Source organism: Leptonychotes weddellii, chromosome 16 (genome assembly GCF_054177405.1).
Source record: "Leptonychotes weddellii isolate Sample4059 chromosome 16, ASM5417740v2, whole genome shotgun sequence".
NCBI lineage: Eukaryota > Metazoa > Chordata > Mammalia > Carnivora > Phocidae > Leptonychotes > Leptonychotes weddellii.
In genome coordinates this window covers 41358727-41378849 of record NC_138384.1, presented here as the reverse complement: position 1 = coordinate 41378849, position 20123 = coordinate 41358727, and the positions used below count along the sequence as shown (strand labels likewise).

At 58.0% G+C, this 20123-nt stretch overlaps 3 protein-coding genes across 4 annotated transcripts; 1 reads left to right on the top strand and 2 right to left on the bottom strand.

Moving 5' to 3' along the window:
* Window positions 1–28: 28 nt before the first annotated feature.
* Window positions 29–556, top strand: LOC102725734 (putative inactive cytochrome P450 2G1). Its single transcript, XM_081806938.1, has 2 exons — window positions 29–230; window positions 312–556. Exons 1-2 carry the CDS (start codon window positions 29–31, stop codon window positions 554–556), a joined length of 447 nt encoding a protein of 148 aa, XP_081663064.1.
* A 62-nt stretch (window positions 557–618) lies between these two features.
* On the bottom strand, window positions 619–9344 carry EGLN2 (egl-9 family hypoxia inducible factor 2). Of its 2 annotated transcripts, XM_081806935.1 has the most exons (6): window positions 9247–9344; window positions 7182–8254; window positions 2347–2466; window positions 1821–1957; window positions 1537–1604; window positions 619–1273 (listed from the first exon to the last, which is right to left on the bottom strand). In XM_081806935.1, the coding sequence occupies exons 2-6, from the start codon at window positions 8016–8018 to the stop codon at window positions 1218–1220; spliced, it is 1218 nt and encodes a 405-aa protein (XP_081663061.1). In that variant the 5' UTR covers window positions 8019–8254; window positions 9247–9344; the 3' UTR covers window positions 619–1217. The 2 variants fall into 2 exon arrangements, with proteins under 2 accessions (XP_081663061.1, XP_081663063.1); XM_081806937.1 differs by lacking the exon at window positions 1537–1604.
* A 1496-nt stretch (window positions 9345–10840) lies between these two features.
* RAB4B (RAB4B, member RAS oncogene family) lies at window positions 10841–19388 on the bottom strand. The gene is made up of 8 exons (XM_006750782.3): window positions 19225–19388; window positions 17964–18044; window positions 17631–17745; window positions 16180–16242; window positions 15938–16092; window positions 14776–14871; window positions 14537–14671; window positions 10841–11212 (listed from the first exon to the last, which is right to left on the bottom strand). The coding sequence occupies exons 1-7, from the start codon at window positions 19238–19240 to the stop codon at window positions 14556–14558; spliced, it is 642 nt and encodes a 213-aa protein (XP_006750845.1). The 5' UTR covers window positions 19241–19388; the 3' UTR covers window positions 10841–11212; window positions 14537–14555.
* Window positions 19389–20123: the final 735 nt, after the last annotated feature.

The following is a 20123-nucleotide window of genomic DNA, read 5'->3' as shown; positions in this document are numbered from 1 at the left end:
GAAGGCCCACCTTCCCACTGGCTTTTAAATGGGGTCTTGGATGACTAAGCAAGTGCACAGGATAACCCCTGTGCACCCCACCCCCCAGGGCACCTTTGTGATTCCTCTGCTCGTGTCTTCACACCGGGACCCCACCCGGTTCAAAGACCCAGACTGCTTCAACCCCACCAAGTTCCTGGACGACAAGGGCAAGTTCCAGAGCAACGATGCCTTCATGCCCTTTGCCCCAGGTCTGGGCCAGGAAGGGAGGAGACGAGGCTGGGCAGGCCCCGGGGGTGCATGGTTCCCACCCTGCATCCCTGTCTCCTCAGGAAAACGGATGTGCCTGGACGCAGGCCTGGCGCGATCTGAGATCTTCCTCTTCTTCACCGCCAGCCTGCAGCGGTTCTGCCTGCTCCCTGTGGGGAGCCCCACCAACATCGACCTCACCCCGCAATGCACTGGCCTGGGCAACATCCCCCCAGCCTTCCAGCTCCGCCTGGTGGCCCACTGTGGTCGGGCTCAGCTGCCCTCTGCTCACCGGCTCCCGGACCTCCTTTCCCCCTTTGGTCAATAAAGGCCCCAAACTGCAGATGGACAGGTCTCCTTACCAATAAGAGGGAGCGAGAGAATCAGACGTTTGCAGCTCTGAGGTAAACTTTTATTTCTTTCTTGGCTGACAGGACTCTTCACACCCATGCTCCTCCCAGCACCTTTTCTCCTGCCCACGCAGGGGCAGCCTAGTCCAGAAGGTGCCGTGGCCATAGGGGTTGGGGGGTCACTTCACATTCCAGGCTGGAGGAGTGGGGGGCTTGGGGATACTGTCCCCCCCACGAACCTCTGCCAGCAAGAGGCCATGACATCCCCAACCCCCGATCCCGCAGCCTGGTGGGAGGTGGCAATGGCTCCTTCCAGCTCTCCCCGTCTGAGAGGAGCACAACCGGACAGGGCAAGCCACCGGGCCCCAGTGCCAGTGATGGTGGCTCCCGACACCGGCCCCTGCCCAGGTCACAGCCCCAGCCCCCATCACAGGCCAGCAGAGGTCTCTCCTCCCTGGTCCTCAGCGTCAGACGGAGCTCTCCACACCAGGCAGGCCGGAGGCAAAGCCGGAAGCAGCGGTGGTGGCAGCGAAGGAGCAGGCACCGAGACTGGCGGGGGGGCTGGGCCAGCAGCACAGGGCCAAAGGCTCTCCCCAAGTCAGGGCAGGCTGTCTGTCCATGCAGCTCTGGGGCTGGCCACTAGGTGGGCGTAGTCGGCTGTGACACAGGTACTTGGACACCTTTCTGTCCGGACGCTAGGGGGGAGGCGAGAGGAGACAGGGGGTCACCAGGGAAGGGACGCAGAGGCCAAGAAGAATGTGGGAAGATGGAGGAGAGGCCCGCATGCTGGGGGTGCCCAGGAGAGAGGGCTGCCTAGGGAAAATGGGCAGAGAGGAGAAAAAAAGAGCTGCAAACTTTAGGAAGAGACTGACGAGGTGGCTAAGGGGACTTGAGGCCTTGTGAGGTACATGGAACAGGAGGGGCTTGAGGGACGGGATGCCACTGGGGAAGCAGGTACCTAGTTGATACTTGTCTTTGGCTGCTGCCCGCTCCTTAGCATCAAAATACCAGACGGTGATGGCGTACCTGGGGACCAGAGCAGCCCCGAAGGGCAGTGAGCATGACTCTCCTTCAATCCCAGCCACCACATCCACAATGACACTGCAGTCCACCCTTCCGGGCCTGGTTCTGTTCCACCTGGGCCCGTCAGTGCTTCACTTCCTAGCCACTCCTGGGGTCTGACAGGACTTCGTCGGCACAGAGCGGGACGCCTGAGCACACCCCCACAAGTATCGATCATACCTGGTGGCATAGGCTGGTTTCACCTCGTGGGGGTTCCGCCGATCAGACCAGAAAATGAGCAACCGATCAAAGAGGGGCTCAATGTTGGCAACCACAGGCCGGCCCTCAGGGAAGATCTGCAGCAGGCCGCCATGCACCTAGGGGCAGGCCAGAGGATGAGGCAGGAGGCTGGCGGGTCCAGCCTGGAGCCTCTGCCTTGCACCGCCCTGGGCTCTGGATGTGGCAGCCGCACACATCACCCCCTCCCACCACTCAGGCTCTCAGAGTGAATGACAGCCCAGAGTCCGCGTCACCACGGAGCCAGGCAGGAAGCTACTAAAGACAGGAAATGGGAAAGGGTGGTGCTGCCACCACCCGGTCAGCTGGAGACAAGGAGGTGCCATTTCCCAGGAAGAGCCAGCCAGCAGGCCGACACTGCACTGCCCCGCCGTGGAGAACGCCAGAAGCTGAGCTGGGAGCGCAAAATGGAGTTGATGCAGCCGCCTCACCCTCACTCCCGCCCCCACCCTGACCCCCCAACCCCTACCTTGACATCCCAGTTCTGATTCAGGTAATAGATGCAGGTGATGCAGCGCCCATCGCCATGGGGATTGTCGACATGCCTCACGTACCCCAGCCCGTTGCCTGGGTAACACGCCACCATGGCCTGGCAGAAACAGATGGGAGTGGGCTTACGGGGCGAGGCAGAGATACTCGGGGAAGCAGCCGTTACCTCCTCTTTCTCACCCTTCCCGGCCCGTCTCTCCCCAGACTCTTCCCAAGGGCTCCAGCCCCCAGACTTACTTCTTGGTCAGCCAAGCCACAGCTCTTGGGCCTCCAGAGCCCACTCCCCACACACACGTGCCCAAAGCCAGGCACCCAGACGGGGCTCGATGAGTAACTGAGGATCTTGTTTTTTAAAGATAACGTGACCCTACCCCCCACCAGACCTTTCAGAATAAAACCAATTTACATGTTTTCTGGTATGGAGGGATGTGGCCTCACAGCCCTGCACCAGGGGTTCCTGACCTTGGCTTCAGCATGGAATCACCTGGGATGCTGATGCCCAGGCCCATCTCAGAGGTTCGGAAATACTTGGTCTAAGGTGGAGCCTGGAATATTGAAAGGTTCCCCAAATAATTCTAATGTACAGCAATGTTGAGAACTGCTCCCCTTGACTACAAAGAATCTGCACTAAATAAATGTATTTCCTACACATATAAACGAGTACCAAAACCCCGAGTGTGACCAGAACCTGAGCTCTAACCCCCACTCCAAGGATAAACTGCTGGGTAGCCCCTGACAGTCCCATCACAGCCTCATCCGTTAAACAGACTAATAAACACCTCCTTTGTTTACAGACCTGGACATTCCTGACCCCCACAGACCCTGGCTTGTGTGTGTACAGGTCTAGCCACAGGGTTCTGACCTCTCCCAGGTGGCTGCCATCCCGAGGCCTCGGCCCCAGCTGCTCCGGCCTGTTTCCCATCAGGGAGCTGACAGAAAAGCGGATGTGGAGCGAGGGAAAGGGCCCCAGCGTTCCTTCGGACCGAACTCCCAGGTTCAAGGCCCAGTGCTGCCACACCAGCTGTAATATCAGGCGGGAGACTTCGTTTCCTGTCTCAGGTTCCTCAACCGTGAAATGGAGCTGATAAACTACTTCATGGGCCGTTGTGGGAATCGAGTCAGACAAATGTTCGGGAAGGCACCAAGCAGAGTGCCTGCCACGTGATGGAAAGCCAAAGCACAGGCTGAAATGACATTTAAAAAAAAAAAAAAAGTCCCTGTCCTACCCTTTGCCCAAAGCCACTTGGGAGGGCTGCATAAGGCAAACGGGAGTACTGGTGTGCAGACCCTCCAGCTCCTTGGACCATCTGTCTTGACACCCTGAGCCATGCTCATTCCGGACCAGAGACCGCCGCTGGCTGCTCCCCACTTGCGCTCAGCTACGCCTGTGGGCCACAGCCCCAGGATAAACATTCCTGATCAAAAAGATGGACAGGAGGCTGGCCTAGCACTCCCAGGCAGCCCAGGTCAACTCAATCCTCAGCCTTCTTCCAACACGTTACTCCCAGGGCTCACCCGGCACGAGCAGTCCACAGCCCTGCATTAAACGTGCGCGTACCCGAAGACCACAGCATGCGCCCTGGGATGGAGGCCAGGAGGGCTGCAGCCGGTTGAGGCCACCCAGCAGTGGAGAGCCATGCTTCTCTCTGGCGGCACCGGGGCAAGACCTTGGCCCCCACATCCCCGGGGTTCAGGAGAATCTCTGCGCTGTTCACTCCCTGCAAATGGGTCAGTGCTCTGAGCAACCACTTCACTGGGAGAAAAGAACGTGGCTAAGCCCAGGTGGCCTGCAATCAGTGAATCACTGATGAAGGACCGGCAAGCCCTCCCCAGATAGAATCCAAGCAAAGATTTTGCTGGTTCTGCACAAGGATGGGGTGGGGAGAGGGGTCCAGGGCTGCAGCCTCTTTCCCACAATCCATCTCCACACAGCAGCCAGAAACCCTTTCCTCCAGCTCATCACTCAAATCCCTCAAGACCCCCATCACATGCCGAGAAAATGCAAAACATCAATTTCCTATTTTCACAGCCTCAGCCTCCAAGGCCACCAATATCAACTACTGCCTTCACTCTGCTCCAGCCCCTCAGGCCTAACTGCTCTCTGACCAGGCCAAGCTCATCCACAGAGTCTCTGCCCCTGCCTGGAACACACTTCCCCTGGTGCTCCTTGTTATTCACATCTCAGATCAAAGGGCACCTGAATACTCCGGCTGAAGGCTGATTTTCCATCCACCCCTCTAGATGTGAGATCAGTCCAGGTACTTGTTTACCTAGTACTGGCCCAACGGGCAGTCCCGGGGAAGCCCCTGGGGCCAGGCGTGTGTCCCTAGAGCCCAGGCAGTAGCTGCTTACAGAAAGCACTCCTCTGGATCTCAGGGACTCCACTGCATCCTGCCCTGCACACCCTCACACAGGGTCTCCCACCATGCAGGCAGGGGCAGCACCTGTATTCTGGAGTGGAAGGGGAGTTGTGCATGAAGCCTAGGCACAGAAAGAGGCCCTTTAAACTTCCACCAATCCCCCCACATACACACCTTGGTGGAGGGGGGGCATCCTCTGGCCCCAGAGAAGCACCTACTTCCTGCCCCCACAAGGGAAAGGGACAACAAGCAGAAGGACATGAAAGCCTGCTCCTCACCCTCCCATCTCAGGGAAGGGGCAGCTAGTATCAGAGCCAGGAGACTAAAGAATTAAAGGCTATTGTGACAATGTGCCAAAAGCCCCAACACCCACACCACACCACACACACACACACACATACACCACACACACACACACACACACACAGTACGTCAGAAACTGGGGACTGAGCCAATGACAGCAGGCCCCACCTCCACGCTGCTCTTAAAGGGGCAACCAAGCCAGCCAGGCCCTCCCTGTGGTCCCCTATGGTTGTCCTTGATGCCAGTGGGAGTCAACTCTCTCCCACCTGCAGGTCAGCTGAGCAGAGGGATTAGAGACAGCTGGGAGAATAGAACATAGGAGCTCCATTCAGGAACGACCAACAGGCAGGTTGTTGCGGGCCCTAGCCACACTGGTGATCTGTGCCCCCCCACCTTGGAACCCCACACTCTTATTTCAGAGCCTGGGGAGGGAGTCCAGAGGTTGCACGTTGTAGGTGGGGAAGCCTGGAGTGGGCATCTCACCGGAGCGGGGGGGTGGGGTGGGGGGAGTGTGACAGGAACTCCAGTGACTGGGTCGGTTCCTCCCCGCCCTGCTCAGTCTAGCCAGGTTTGTTCTTATCCTCCCAGGACAAGAGAACTCACCCGGGGCTAAAATAGTCCCAACGCCCCCGCAACCCCCAATCTTAGCCGGGGCCCTAGCCCCAACCACATCCAAGGCACCAAAGGGGAAAGAAAGATCTGCTCACTCTACTTTGCCCTCCCCTCCTAAAACTGCCAAAGACTAGCTGGGGACTTAACTGATTTTCCTATCCTGTGGATAAGCAAACTGAGGCTAAAGAAAGTGTGCTGCTCTGGGCCATTCAGTTCTCACAGTCTCCCCTCAAACTCCCTCCTGCGAGGATGGGTGACCTGGGGTGAAGATGCTGAGCACCTTGTGGCCAGGAGACTCCCTCTCATCTCTCCTGCCTGCACAGGAGCAGAGCCCAGGGAAGGGCCTCCTCTGGCTCTCCAGCTATCAAGTAACGGGAGGGAGGGGGAAGTAGGACAAGTCCGAGCTGGGTGGAGAGGATGCTGGCCTCGGCCCGAGGGAGCCTGGGTCCCTGAGCCAGCTCCAGCTGGAGACAGAAGCTGCACAGAGGCAGAACCCAAGATGGGATCAGAGGGAGGAGGGAGGAGACATTAGGAGCACGGCCTCATGCCCGCAGGGAAGCAAACAGCCCTGCCATCAGCCAGGCGTCACTGGCGTGCAGTAGGCACTCCCTACGGGGCCTTGGCCAAATGACACTAGCCTTGGACTCAAAGCCAGAGCTCTCTCACCCCCCTATGAAGAAAATTATTGTGTCAGAAAGCCAGAAAGGCCCAAAAGACCACTGTCTTGTGCAGAGCTCCTGACCCTAGGTTCTCAAATGGGCAGCTGGAGGCTCAGGAGGCGCTGATGACTGCCCATGAACTAGACAAATGAGCATTTTTCTTAAAAGAGGGTCTGTGGCTTCAGCGTTCTCAAAAAAGCCCAGGTTTTTTTGAAAAAAAAAAAAAAATTAATATATATATACATAAACTACTGTAGAACAAGAAAACGGTACCAAGACAAGACACAGAACAGAGAATCAAGGGAACAGATCAGAACTGACAAGAATACAGTAATGGACAGAAAGGATACAGGACAGGCATTAGCATGGGGAAGCATAGTGAAGATGAAGGATAGGATCCCCCTCCCGCAAGGCCAGCACCCAGGCACCCAGGAAGCTGTCCCAGCCCCAGATGCCACAGTGTGGCACAGGGGGTACAACGCAGTCCAGCGCCAAGCACAGCGGGCAGCACCTCCTCGCTCAGCCTGGCACGGGCCTCACCACTGCCACCCTCCCCACTCTGCCTTCTGGTTCTCCTGCCTGGGAGACAGAAGGGACAGACCAGAGGACAGGCCAGAGGCAGGCGACTGAAACGACAGACGAGACAAGGATGGATGAAAAGAGAGGCGAATGGGGAAAGAGAAAGTGCACAGACCCCCAAAGTCCCCACAGGGAGGGAGAGCCCCAATCAAACTCCAGCACCAACACTCACTCCACTGGAGCTGCCCAAGTCCTTTAGTGACCCCACAAGCCTATCTCCAAGGGCGCCGAAACTCAGAGCACCAGGTGCCCACCAAGCAGGTGCGGGGGGCCCCCTCCACACAAGGCCCTCACAGCCTTACCTTGGTGCGCCCGTTGATGACGTAGCCACCCAGGCGCCCAGCGCAGTGGCGGATCACAGCGTCCACGTGGGCCATGAGGACCCCGATGCTTCGGCAGCCCGGCTCATGGCCTTCCACCCAGGCAATCTGGTCCCCACGAATGCTGCGTGGCGGGATAGCCCGCTGGCTCACCAGCTGCCCGTCACGCAGGCGCCCGCTCCGCTTCAGGGCCTCCACCTCGGCCAGCACGCAGCCACCCAGCGCCGCCCCCAGGAAGCTGTCCTTGACACAGATGCCGTAGTACCGCATGCAGGGCACGATATAGTCCAGGGCCAGGCGCTCAGGCGCGGCGGGCAGCACCTCCTCCCTCGGCCCCGCGCTGGCCTCGCCATTGCCACTGCTGCAGCCCATGCTGCCCTCCCCTTCAGCCTCTGCCTCCTGGTTCTCCTGCCTGGCCCAGGACCGCTTGCTGGGTGCTGGGGCGTCCCCACCATCCTCTGCCCACTTCCGTTTGGGGGCCTCAGGCCGGGCGCCCTGGGCCGCCAGTCGCTGGCACCCCTTGGTGACCAGTGCTGCAGCGCCCTCACTCTGCAGTGGGCGCAGCTCACCACCATCCTGCCCGCCGAAGCCCTCCCGAAGGGGGCTGGCTATCGTGGAGGTGGCTGTGGCCCTGGGGGTCCCACTCCCCGCCGAGGCCTCACCAGGCGCTCCTGGGCGGTGGTAGGAGGGTAGCAGGGGACAGGGCAGGTAACTCTCCACCCCCATCCTGGCCCGACCAGGCTCCAAGGGCTCTGACACAGAACCCGGCAACTGAGGAAGAGCCTGACTCAGGGGCTGCGGCTGGCACGGGCTGTCCATGGCAGCAGCGTCTTCATCCCCCGGGCATGGAGGGCACGGCCCGGGCCCATGGTGCCACCCTCCTCCGCCTCCGCCTCCTCCACTTGATGCAGCCGGGGGCCGGGGCGGCTGAGCCTGGCGTAGGGCAGGGTGAGGCAGGGCAGGCAGCAGAGGCTCTTCTCACACCCTGGGGGTGCTCGCTGGTCCCCAAGTCCTCTGCCGCCCCTAGGGGCTTGGGAAAGGACCCGTCAGGGTGGCTGAAGGGGGAGAGAGAAAAAAAGGAATGTGAGAAGAGCTAGAGGCACTCGGAGTGGGGTAGAGGTGAGGGGTGGCAGGGGCAGTGAGGAAGTCAGATTTGGCTACACGGTCCCCCAAAATCTGAGGTCACACTGGGGAGAGGACCATGGGAATTTGGGGAGAGGAGGCAGTGAGGGAGGCAGCCGGAGGAGCGAGGCTGGGGAGATGACCCAAAGACACAGGACTGCGGTGGGGGCTGTGGGAGAGCATCCTCAGACACAGCAAACAGAAAGGACGGAGAGGACCTCAAGTAGAAAAGGAATGCTAGAGCAGTGGGGAGCGGGAGATCTGCCTGGGGATTCCAGAGACACACGGCTGGAACGGGGTGCTCCACAGAGCAAACCGGGGAGCCCAGAGACAAAGAGAATGGGGGCCCAGAGACGGAAAAGCCGACCGGGTAGAAGCTGGGAGGGCGGGCCTGAGACAGCCGGACAGAACGGGGCGGAGGGGTCAACCTAAGCCCAACGGGAGGAAGCCCGCCGGCGGCTGACACACACCCAGACGGAAGGGAGGGCCTAAGACAGACAGACAGACGGAAGGCAGCCGCGGGAGGAGGGTCCACGGCAACGGGGGAAAGGGCGGGGGAGGGTGCACGCACTCGGGGACAGGACGGGAGAAGGCGGCTCCTCCCAAGCCCCTTCGGTGCGGGCCTCCCCGCTCGGGGCGCTGTAGGCGACGGAAGCCGGGCCTAGGGACCGCTCGGACCACGAACCCCCTCCCTCTCCCCACCCGCCGGCGCGCGCTCCCCCACCCCAACCCCCCAACGGCCGGCACTCAACGTGCCCGGCGCGTTCCCTCCCCCACGCCCTACCCCCACCCTTCCCTCCCCGGGGTCGCCGCGCTCCGCCACGCCGGGCCGGCGCGCGCCCCCACACCCCGCCCGGCTTGCGCCGGCGCCCGAGCTCGAGCGCCTTCTTCGCCCCGTTCTCTTCCCTCCCCGAGCTTTCCTCACCGAGCTTTTTCCTCCGGCCCCGGCGCCGTCGTTTGTGCCAGCCGCCCAGCGCCGCACAGCGCGCCATACCCCGCCCCCACCTCCCGCGACGCTCCGCCCCCGCCTCGCCCGGTGGGCACGTGACCGCGCCCCCGGAGGAGACGGTGCGTGCGCAGGCGCGAGCCGCGCGGGGCGGAGCAAGGAAGTTCAGAACACCCCCCCCCCCGCAAGATAGGGGAAATGGGTCGGTCGCCAACAGGAGGCTCATTTGCATACTGCACTCCGCCCCTTATGGGAGAAAGGCTGTTAGAAAGGGCAGGATCAGGGAAGGGCGGGGGGAGTTCCGCGGTTAGGCCAAGCAGCGTGGGAGAGGCATACAAATACGTCTATTTGCATAGGCCGGCCCACCCCTCAGAGTCCCGACCGCCGGAGAATGACGCTCAGCGGGGCGGGACAGTGGCATGCAAATGATGTTATTTACATGGACAGCCCCTCCTTCTCGCAGCCCCAAAATAGGGCTGCGATAGAGCAATGTCTGCGCAGTTAGTTGAGAAATGTATGTAAATGCGCACATTAGTTAAGTAATTTACCTAAGTACTTTCTGTAACGGAGGGAAAAAAGTGCGGAACATCCCTGAGAGAGGAAGACTAGACTGGAAGGGATGCCACAGTATGACCCGCTCCAACCTGCCCTTCCGGGACAATTGTGGGAACCCGAATAAAGCAACCTAGGAAAGCTACGCAGAGTACGCAGAGAAGACATTCGTCTAACAGCCTCGGGTCTAAGAACAGTTTGGGCGACCCAGCCTGGAAGGACTATGCAGATGAGGTCATTTAAATGCCCCGCCCCCTCCACCACCGCCAGGGCGGCGGGGGGGGGGTGGGGGGCTCAAGCCTACCCTGTGGGTGGGCTACTGCTGACTTGGGGATGGCAGAGAAGTGGGAGTGTCCTGAGGGGGCTGCACCTGTCCCTGGCAGAGCACTTGCGAGTTTCGTCAGTTCACCACGACACAAAAGAGATACACACCGGTCTCAAGTATGCACAAGTCAGGGTTGCACAAAGGCCCACAAGGTCCTCAGGGGCATACTCAGGGTTCATGGTCACACGCAGCTGTATCAGGGGTGCCAAATTCACACAAGACACACACAGACCTCAGGGGCATAAACGCACAGTCACACACGCAACAATCAGACACTGCCTGGGACCTTCAAGCATCAAGGATGCATGGAGATCACCTATAGGCCTGAATTTTCATTCCCTGGACTTGGTCCCAAACAACACCAGCCTCATGGGTACAATCACCAAGGACACAAAGTAGTCACGAGCAACAGTGTCACACACACAACCAAGACATATTCCTACAGATGCTGTCACACACACCATCACAAGCACAGGACATCAGTGCTACACAGGTGGGCCCCCAGCATGCCTTGTCACAACACGGTGGGGTTACAGACTCCCTCCACAACACCACCTGAGTCATGGTGTCCCCCCACACCACAGCCAATCCAGAAACATGACCCCCACACACCATGACACGTGGTTCTTCTTCCATCAGGGACCTCTTCTGTCTCCCCTCCCTCCCAATGCCCCCAAAATAACAGAGGCCAAGACACAGGTGTAAACAATGCTTTATGGGGGTGGAGTGGGGACTGGACAGGCCTCCAGGCAATAAATAACACGTACTCGCAATGGCGGGGAGCTGGGGCCAAATGCCCTGGTCTCAGGCTTTGGGAACTCTTTGAGTATGGTTAGGGGTTCCGGGGGGACAGGGGTTAGCCAAGACAGAGGAAGCAGCAGCAGGTACGGATTCCCCCTTCCCCCGTGGCTCAGTCTTGCCCCTCAGCCAGGCCCCACCAGGCCAGGGAAGGGGGACAGGTGGCGGGGCAGCTTCTCTGGGGCCAGGACAGGTGAGGGGCTCGGCCTCCCAGGGCCTGGGTCTGGGCCCCAGCCAGAAGGGCAGGGCTGGTCCTGGAGAACGGGTGAGCTGAAAGAAAAGTGTGTGGTGAACTAAAGGGACCCTGGGTCTGCCTGGCTGGTGTCTCTGTCCCTTTTCTGGGTATCTTCCTGCCCTCCTATCTGTGTCTGTCTGTCCATACCTTTCTCTTTCTTCCAGAGTTTCTACATTGTCTGATTTTCTGTTTCTCGTCTGCAGGTAATTTGGGGCTGTCTCTGAGGGCCTTGCATCTCCCTGTTTGTCTGAGAGCTGATCCCTTAAGTCTGCAGAGGGATATCTAAATTTCACGTCCCCACCTTGGTATCTCTGTGTCCCTCTATGCTCCTGGATTGCCCTGGCTCATTCCAGTGTTTTCCAAACTGAGGCAACACCTTCAGTTAGTGGTTGTTGCTTCAGCTACATATAGCATTACCTGGGAGCTTCTAGAAATCCGGAAATCACTTCAGAATCTCTGGGGTGAGGCCCAGGCATCAGACTCTTTTAAAGCTCTCCAGGTGATTTCAATGTGCAGCACTGCATTAGTGGGTTGGGAAATCAGTGTGGTGGGCCTTGGGCAATTTTTCAATGAAATAGAATAAAATAGAAAATATCAGAGGGGCATCATATGTAATAAGAGTATTGGTCCAGGGGCACTTGGGTGGCTCAGTTGTTAAGCGTCTGCCTTCAGCTCAGGTCATGATCCCAGGGTCCTGGGATCGAGCCCCGCATCGGAGTCCCTGCTCGGCAGGAGGCGTGCTTCTCCCTCTCCCACTCCCCCTGCTTGTGTTCCCTCTCTCACTGTGTCTCTCTCTGTCAAATAAATAAATAAAATAAAATAAAACTAAATTAAATTAAAAAGAGTATTGGTCCATAGGGACAGCAAGCAGACTGGTGGGTGTCAGAGGCTGGCGGGGTGGGGGGGGGGAATGGGGAGTGACTGCTTAATGAGTATGGGGTTTCCTTAGGGCAACGAAAATGTTTTGGAACATTTTCATGGCTAATGTACGCCATGTGAATTTCACCTCAATAAAAAAAACAACAACAAAAACATAATATTAGTGCTAGGAAAATATGTTTCAGCTTTATGTGTGTGTAACTGTATCAGATTGAGACATATAAAATGTATTTTCTCCTGCAGAGTGCAGTCAACAACGTTTGAAAAAGCGCTGTCTTACTCCATTTGATTCACTGAGGGCAAACTCTGAAATGGATGCTATACTAAAGCCCTCAGGTGACGAATACATACCCATCCATTTCTACACAGCCCAGACTCTTTAAAATGGATAGTCAAAAGAAAAATAACAAACAGCCCTCATTTATCAAGTCTTTACTAAGTGTCAGGCCCTGTGCTAAGGACTTTACATGTATTGATGTAATTAATCTTCTCAACACCCAGAGGAGGTAGGTACTATTATTTTACAGGTGAGGAAACCAAGAACCCAGAGTGGTTAAATAATTTGCCCAGAGTCACGCAGATAGGAAATGACAGAATCAGAGTTGAAACCCAGGCAGCCCAGCTCTGGAATCTCTGACCTGTCACCTCCTTCCCTTCTCAGATGGGGAAGACAAACGCAGCACTGATCAAGGGTTCAGAGCTGAATGCTTTAAAAAGTAGGGGGCAGCTGTGAAACCACCCGGCTAGAGTTAGGGACCCCATGTGGGAAGCTAATAAAGGTATCCTGCAGGAAGAATCATTTTGGCAAAGATCAGATAATGAGGGGCAGTTGGCAGAAGAAAGGAGGTTGGAGGACAGGCACGTCCACTGAGGCACGGCAGATGCAGAGGCATGAAGGAAACAGGGCTGCCCAAAACACTCACCCTTGACTCCTCTCTCTCAAATGCCATATCCATTCATCAGGAAATCATGTTGGCTCTGCCTTCAAAGTATATCCAAGGTCTGAGCACTTTTCCCCACAGCCACCCTGGAGCCGCCAATGGCTAGAAGCAGGGGAGGGGGGCAGGGGCGTGAAGCACAGGGGAGAATTGGCAAGACATACACGCTCTCAAAGAGGTGGGGATGGGACCTCATCCTGTAGGACCTTGCAAGCCCAGCAAGGAGTGTGGACCAAGCATAGGGGAAGCAAGGCCTCCTGGAGGAGAGGGAGGAGGGAAGAGAGGGAAGGAACAGTGTTCCTGGCAGAGGGAACAGCATGAACAAAGACCCAGAGAAATGGGAAGAACTCCAGGGTGCCTGCAGCGGCCTGAGTGGTGGGGAGAGGTGTGAGTTGAGGCAGGTGAGGCTAGCAAGGGCAAACACCAGGCTAGGAGCTTCGGCTCTGTCCCATGGACCCTGGGAGCCACGGGTGGTTTTAAACGGGGGAAGGACAGGATCAGATTTGTGCTTTAGAAAGACCCAGTGGCTACATCAAGAGGGGACAAGACTGGAGACAGAGACCAGGGAGGATACAAACCTAGCCACATCTCAGTCCCTCTTCTGCCCGCCACCACCCTTCCATCCTGTCCACCACTGTCTCTCAGCCTGACTCTGCAGTAGTCTCTCACTGGTCTCTCAGCAACCACTCCTGCCCACCCCCTCCTCTCCTCTATATGCAGCCAGAGGGATCCTGGGAACACCTGAATCAGGTCCTGTCCCTTCTCTGCTCAGAGCCCTCCCATGGCTCCCATCCAACCCACGGTATAACCCAGAACCTCCTATGGACAACAAGGCCCTATCCGATCTGCTTCCCCCCACCCCTGACCTCAACTCCTTCTCACCTCCCCCGCCTCCCAATGCACACACATACTCCACTCCAGCCACATTGGCCTCCATGGACTTCCTCATCCAGGCCAGGCATGCCCCTACCTCAGGGCCTTTGCACTGGCTGTTCTCTCTGCCTAGAACACTCATCCCCCAGGGACCCATATGACCCCCCCCCCCATTCCCTTCCTTAAGGTCTTTGCTCAACTGTCACCTTTTCAGTGAGGGTTTCCCTCATCATCGAAAATCTCCACTCCTCACCTCCCTACCCCCCGCTTTCCCTTTATTTTTCTCCATGGCTCTTATCTTCTTAACTACCACGTCATTTTCTCATGTGTCTTGTTTATTGCCTGTCTCCTCCCAAGAGCATGTTGGCTCCACGAGGGCAGGGACTGTCTGTTTGGCCCACTGCTTGAACAGGACCTGGCACACAGCGGACACTCGATAAATATTTGCTGAATTATGAACAGCTGGGTCAGAGATCCAGGGCCGTGAGCTGGTGGCAAGATGGAAAGGACATCCCCGAGGCCAGGACGATGGCTCCTTTCACTTGACTCTCTTTGCATCTTTCTCACTCTTTTCTCTCATCGCCTCTCCTTTTCTATGTCTCTGTCTCTGCTCCGTAGTCCCCCTTGCCAGGACCCCACCCCTGCCGTCCCCGGGCCCCAAGCTCCCACCTGGCTCTGCACACACGTCTCAGCAGCCACAGGGCTGAGGGGCCACGGCCTGGGCGCTCCGAGGCTGCCGCAGCTGGCGGAGGGAGGCGTCCCCGTACTGAATGCCTGAGCCCATCCTCTCAGGGTCGAGCTCGCCTGGGGGCAGGGGGCGGCAGGGGAGAGGTCAGGACTGGTCCCTTGGGGACCTCTGGGCCCTGCCTTCCGCTCCCGCTCCCACTCTGGGCAGTCAGGGGCCTCACCTGAGTCGATCTTGTTCAGGATGGTGCGGGCACACTTCAGGAAAGCCTCTTCCACGTTCTCACCCGTGAGGGCGCTAGTCTCCAGGAACATCAGCTCTGGGGGCAAGGCCTCGGTCAGTCCCCACCCGCCCCTTGACTCTGACCTGCCACCTCTCATTCTGCTCCTCAAGCCTTCCACCTCTGCCCTCACTCCAGGCCCTCGCCCAGGCTGCTGCCCTGCCACGGAGGGTCCCCCTCCCCAGGCGGTTCCCGCCTACACACCTTCTCCTCCAGAAAGTTCTCCCTGACCTCCCCGCATGGATCAGGTGCCCTCCCCGCCCCCTGGGCTTCCACAGCCCCCTGTGCCTCCCCTATCCCAGCCCTGACCTCTCGGGGCTGTCACTATCTGGAAAGGGTCGTGTCTCCCTTCCCCACCCACTGGACTGTGAGCCCGCGAGAGCTGGGCCCAGGGTGTCTTTAAGGCTATGTCCCCAGCACCATCAAGGACAGGCCCAGGCCCACCACAGTCCACTCTTCAGCCACATGACAAGGCCTCACAGAAAGTAAGAGGCAGGACTCAAGCCCACATCTTTCGGATTGGCAAAACATCCTCCAAATCTGGAGGTTACCAACTGGTGGGACACGGACAAACCCTGAGCTAGTAGGTGTTTGGCCAACACGAAGTTTCCAAATGAGTTTATACTCACACACCTTTTGATGTGGCTGTCGGTCCTGTCCACGCCCCTAAGGCTAGTGCCTGCTAACTTGGGGTCTACCCCGTCCTATCTCCCTTATTCCCAAAATAGGCCTGTCCTCTCGGGCCATCGGAGTTTGCAACCTCCACATTACGCCAACAGCCTGCACTGGTGGAAAGCTTCTTAGCAGCCAACATTAATCAAGCATCCAGGCAGTCCAGAGGGCTCTCCAGTGCCCGACCCCCTTAACCAGCCCACGCTACGCGAGGCAGAAACATTGTGATTCCCACTTCCCTGACAAGGAAACGGGACCAGAATGGTCACACAGCTCACAGGTGGCAACACTCGAATTTGAACCCAGACCCTCAATCTCCACATTCCCCTGCTAGGCACAGCCACAGACAGCCCTGAGGCCCACGGACCACAGTGAACAGCCCCCGCCCCTCTGCTGAGGCCCCTCCCCCACTGGCCCACCACAGGGTCCTCACCATTCTCCTGGGCAAAGCGGGAGGCCTCCAGGAAGGTGACCTCACGCTCAGGGTCCAGGTCTTTCTTGTTGCCACAGAGGATGACCACGATGTTGGGGCTAGCCAGTGTGCGGGCGTCCGTCAGCCAGGCAGCCAGTGAGTTGTACGTCTCCCGGCTATGGAGAAGGGAGAGAGGAGGGAGGGAGGCAGGCCCAGGATAGGGGCCCCGCCCAGGCCCTGCCCCACCCTCTCGGTGCACCCACCTGGTGATGTCATACACCAGCAGGGCTCCAGCCGCCCCTCGGTAGTAACTCCGTGTCACCGACCTGTGGGGCCAGGGGGACCCAGTCACCCCCGACTGCCCTGAGATTGCCCCCCTCTGCGGAGAGAGACTGGTGGTTCGGAGGCCCCCCCTTTACTGCTGGCCCATCCCCCCAAAAGCTGCCGGCGGTCTGGTCTCACAATTTCCTTCTCTGCTGGTCTCTCTGTCTCCCTCAATCTCTGTCTCCCTTAGCTGTCTGTCTGCCTCTGTCAGAGTCTCTCCCTGTCTTGGACTCTCTGTGTGTCCTTGTCTTTCTGTATCTCTTCATTGGTCTGCGTCTTTCTGTCTGTCTCTCTTACGTGTGTGTCTCTCTCATTCCCTAGGTCTGTCTGTCTGTCGCTCTGGCTCTGGTTCTCTCATCCTCACTCTTGATTCCTCACGCATTCGCTCCTTCCTCATTTCCTGCCATCTCCCCTTTGCCCAGTCCTGGTCAAGTGCTCTGATGACATCTGCTTGACCCTCTCCTGCCATGTCTCGGGGAGGCCCCGTTCCCAGGGTGGCCGACAGCCTGCATCTCTGTGTCACCTGTCTGTTCCTCCTCGAACTCAGGCAATCATTCCACAAGCATTCACTGAACACGTACTGCAAACCCAGCACATGCCGCGTACCTTCGCCCTGTCTGTCTCGCTCACACAGCAGAGCAACACACCGATATTAACTTAGCAGCTACTATGTGCTGGCCCGGGCCCACACCTCTCCATGGACTCGATCTCCTCATGTCCCTCTTCTCGCTGTCTCTGTTTCTCAGACTCAGGGTTTCCACGCATCTACCACCTTGTCTGCAGCCATTTCCTGAAGACATACTGTGTGCTGAGCCCCACATGGTTCTCTCCCCTCCGCCACACACACCCATTTCTCCATCTCTCTGGCTCCGCCTGTCCCACCCTCCCGGTCTCTAGCTCTGACCTGTTTCTCTTTGCGTCTCTTTATCAACCTTCCCTTGCTCTTCTTCTCAGTCTCTGTCCTTCTCTGTCCCTTTCTGAGTGTATCTCTTTTCTCGTTTGCCTCTCTTTCAATCTCTCTCTTTCCACCTCTGTCGCCAGCCCCCATCCCAAACGCTTCTCCCCAGGCACAAGTCTCCATCCCTCCACCCATATGGGTCGGTCTACTGCAGTCTCTCTAGGGTCCATGGGTCTCTCCCTTCGTTATGCTTCTTTCTCGACCTCATTTTCCCTGGCTACCCCTGCTCTCTCTCCAGGACCCCTGCTCTCTCTGGCTATAGGCACCTGCACTCAGTCTCTGTCTCTCTCCCTCGGCCTTGCCTGCCCTCTCACTGTCCCTGTGCCCCTGTCAGATCTCCAAGTGACTGCACACGGCTCTGTGACTCCGTCTTCCTCTCTTTTTCTCTCCCCTCTCCGCTGCCCCTCTCCCTTGGGAGCCCGGCCCACCTACCGAAACCGCTCCTGGCCAGCTGTGTCCCAAATCTGGAGCTTCACAGTCTTCCCACCCACGTTGACCACCCGAGATCCAAACTCCACGCCGATTGTGTGGTTGGAGTCCTGTTTGACTGGGAGTGGGAGGGAGAGAAGAGGCAGTGCAGGGGCTCAGAAGATTCCCTGTCCTCCCAGGCCTCCTCAGCCTGTACAGAACCATTCTCGTTGCTGGGGTGACTGAGGATCAAGGAGGATCTAGCAAAGGCGAGGGCCAGGCAGCCAGCCCTGCCCCTGCCCCCGCCATGCCCACGCCCACAGTTCAGTGCTCCCAGGACCACTCCCAGAAACTCACACTTATTCTCAATGAACTGATGAAGGAGACATGATTTGCCAGTTCCTGCACTGCCAATCACCAGGAATTTGAAGAGGAAGTCTGAGCAGATGGAGCCAAGATCAGGGAAACCCATATGGAGAGAATGATACAGGGCAAAACATGGAAACCAAGAGACCATCACAGTTACAAGGGGACAAACAGACACAGGCAGAAACAGAGCAAGAGTAACAACAATAACAGACAATTCTTATACAGTGCTTACCACATAACAGGCACAGTTCTAAAGTTCTTTACTACAGCAAGCTCACTTAGTCCTCAGAAAAACTCTACGAGGGAGGTATACTAACAAGTATCCCCATCTTCCAGATGAGGAAACTGAGGCCAGAAAGGTTAACTGGCTTGCCCAAGATCCCATAGCTGGGCAGGGCTGGGATTCGAACCCAGGTCAGCTCGCTCCAGAGTTCAAAAGCTTAGCTATTACCTTGTTAAAGCCTCTTGAGAGCCATCTTATCGAGGACTACAGCCTTGCCCTTGCCCCTCATGACTTCACCTCCCACCACCCTGGCCTTCAGTCTACTTCCTGAAAATTGCAAGCTGGTTCCCACCTCAGGGTCTCTACACTTGTTCCCTCGGCTTTTCTCTACTTGTTGAAGGAATGTAGCTCCTTCTTACTCTTAAACTACTGCTGCTTCTACCGCACCCTGCCCTCCCACCTCCTCTTCATCCACCCATCCAGATTTTCCAATTCTCGGTCCCTCCGTCCCTCCCTCTACCCAAGGTACTGCCCCTGTTTTTAAGTTTAAGCCCCACCCCTTGCCACTAGTCCCTCCCACCACCTAATTCAAAGACAACTCAACCCCAACCCCACTGCAGACCTCTCAAGCCAGAGCAGTCCCGGGGTCCCACAGCATCCCCTCAGGGTTCTCCCAGCCCACCATCCTCAAGCCCTGCCATTCACAGAGTCAGCCCCACCCCATCCACTCAGGCTCCGCCCCGACACATTAAGACTCACCCTTTCCCTCCAGGCCTGCGCAGGTCCATCAAGGCTGGCTGCCTCAAATCCCGCCCCAGATCTATTTAACCCACACACCAGACCCTCAGGCTCCGCCCAAATCGATGGAGCTCAGCCTCGGACCCACTAAACCCCTCCCAGCATCCACTAGGCCCTGCCCCATGCCAGACCCCGCCCCCTGGCACATAAGGCCCCGCCCCACTCCCCAAAGGCCGCATCCTCCCTGGGCCCAGACCCCAGACCCCGACTTCGGCCCACCACCCTCACCGTAGGTCTCGGCCATGACTCGGTCGCGGCCGCTTGGGGCCGCAATATGGCGCCGCGGCCGCGCCTGCTCCTCGGCTGGCAGCCACTCCACTCCGGCTGCAGCCCCGGCTCCTTCCTACTCCCGGGGCCGGCGCCGCCACTTCCGCCTCCACCCCCCTACGGCGCGACCCGCTAGGGCTGCGGGATACCAGGCCACGCTTCCCCAAGACAGGGATTGGCGAGCTCGACGGCCAGGAGGCGGAACAGAAGGCGCGGATTGGCGGCGTGAGAGGGGACGGGTCAGAGGGGGAGGGACCAAGGCGAGCGATTGGCGGAGCAAGTGGGAATGGACCGTACAGAGATGTTTAGCCGAGCTGAGAAACGGATTTGGTCAGGAGTACGGGTGAAGAGTCGAGACTCTGGATTGGGTAGGAGCGGACCTGGGGGCGGGGACATGGCTGCAAAGGGGGCATGGACAGGATTGACAGAAAGACCCTGAAGAAGAGCGGATATTGAGCTGGCGAGCGCTCTTTCTGACCTCAAAGGCAAAAAAGACGAAAACTCGGGGGTGGGGGGGGATACGCGCAGGCTAACCTCCCACCTCCCTTTGCAGATGATCTTCCACGAAAACCTCTATTCTGTGATTTATGTCTTCTTCATGGTCCGGTTGGCTCATTCCCAATAGTTCAACTCACTCCCACTGGTCTAGAGAGGACACTAAAACCCGCAACCGGGCTGTTTGGGTTATTCCGCCTTCTCATTTGTTTGTGTGTGATATCTAAGCTTAGGAGCCCACCTGCGGTACCCAGCATGGAGCAAAGAGCTTTTAGTCAGTGGAACTCTGCCTAGCAACCACTGACGTTACCACAGTCAGGGGGCTGACTGGCTACATTCAGGAACCTGGGGAAACATTTCCTTTG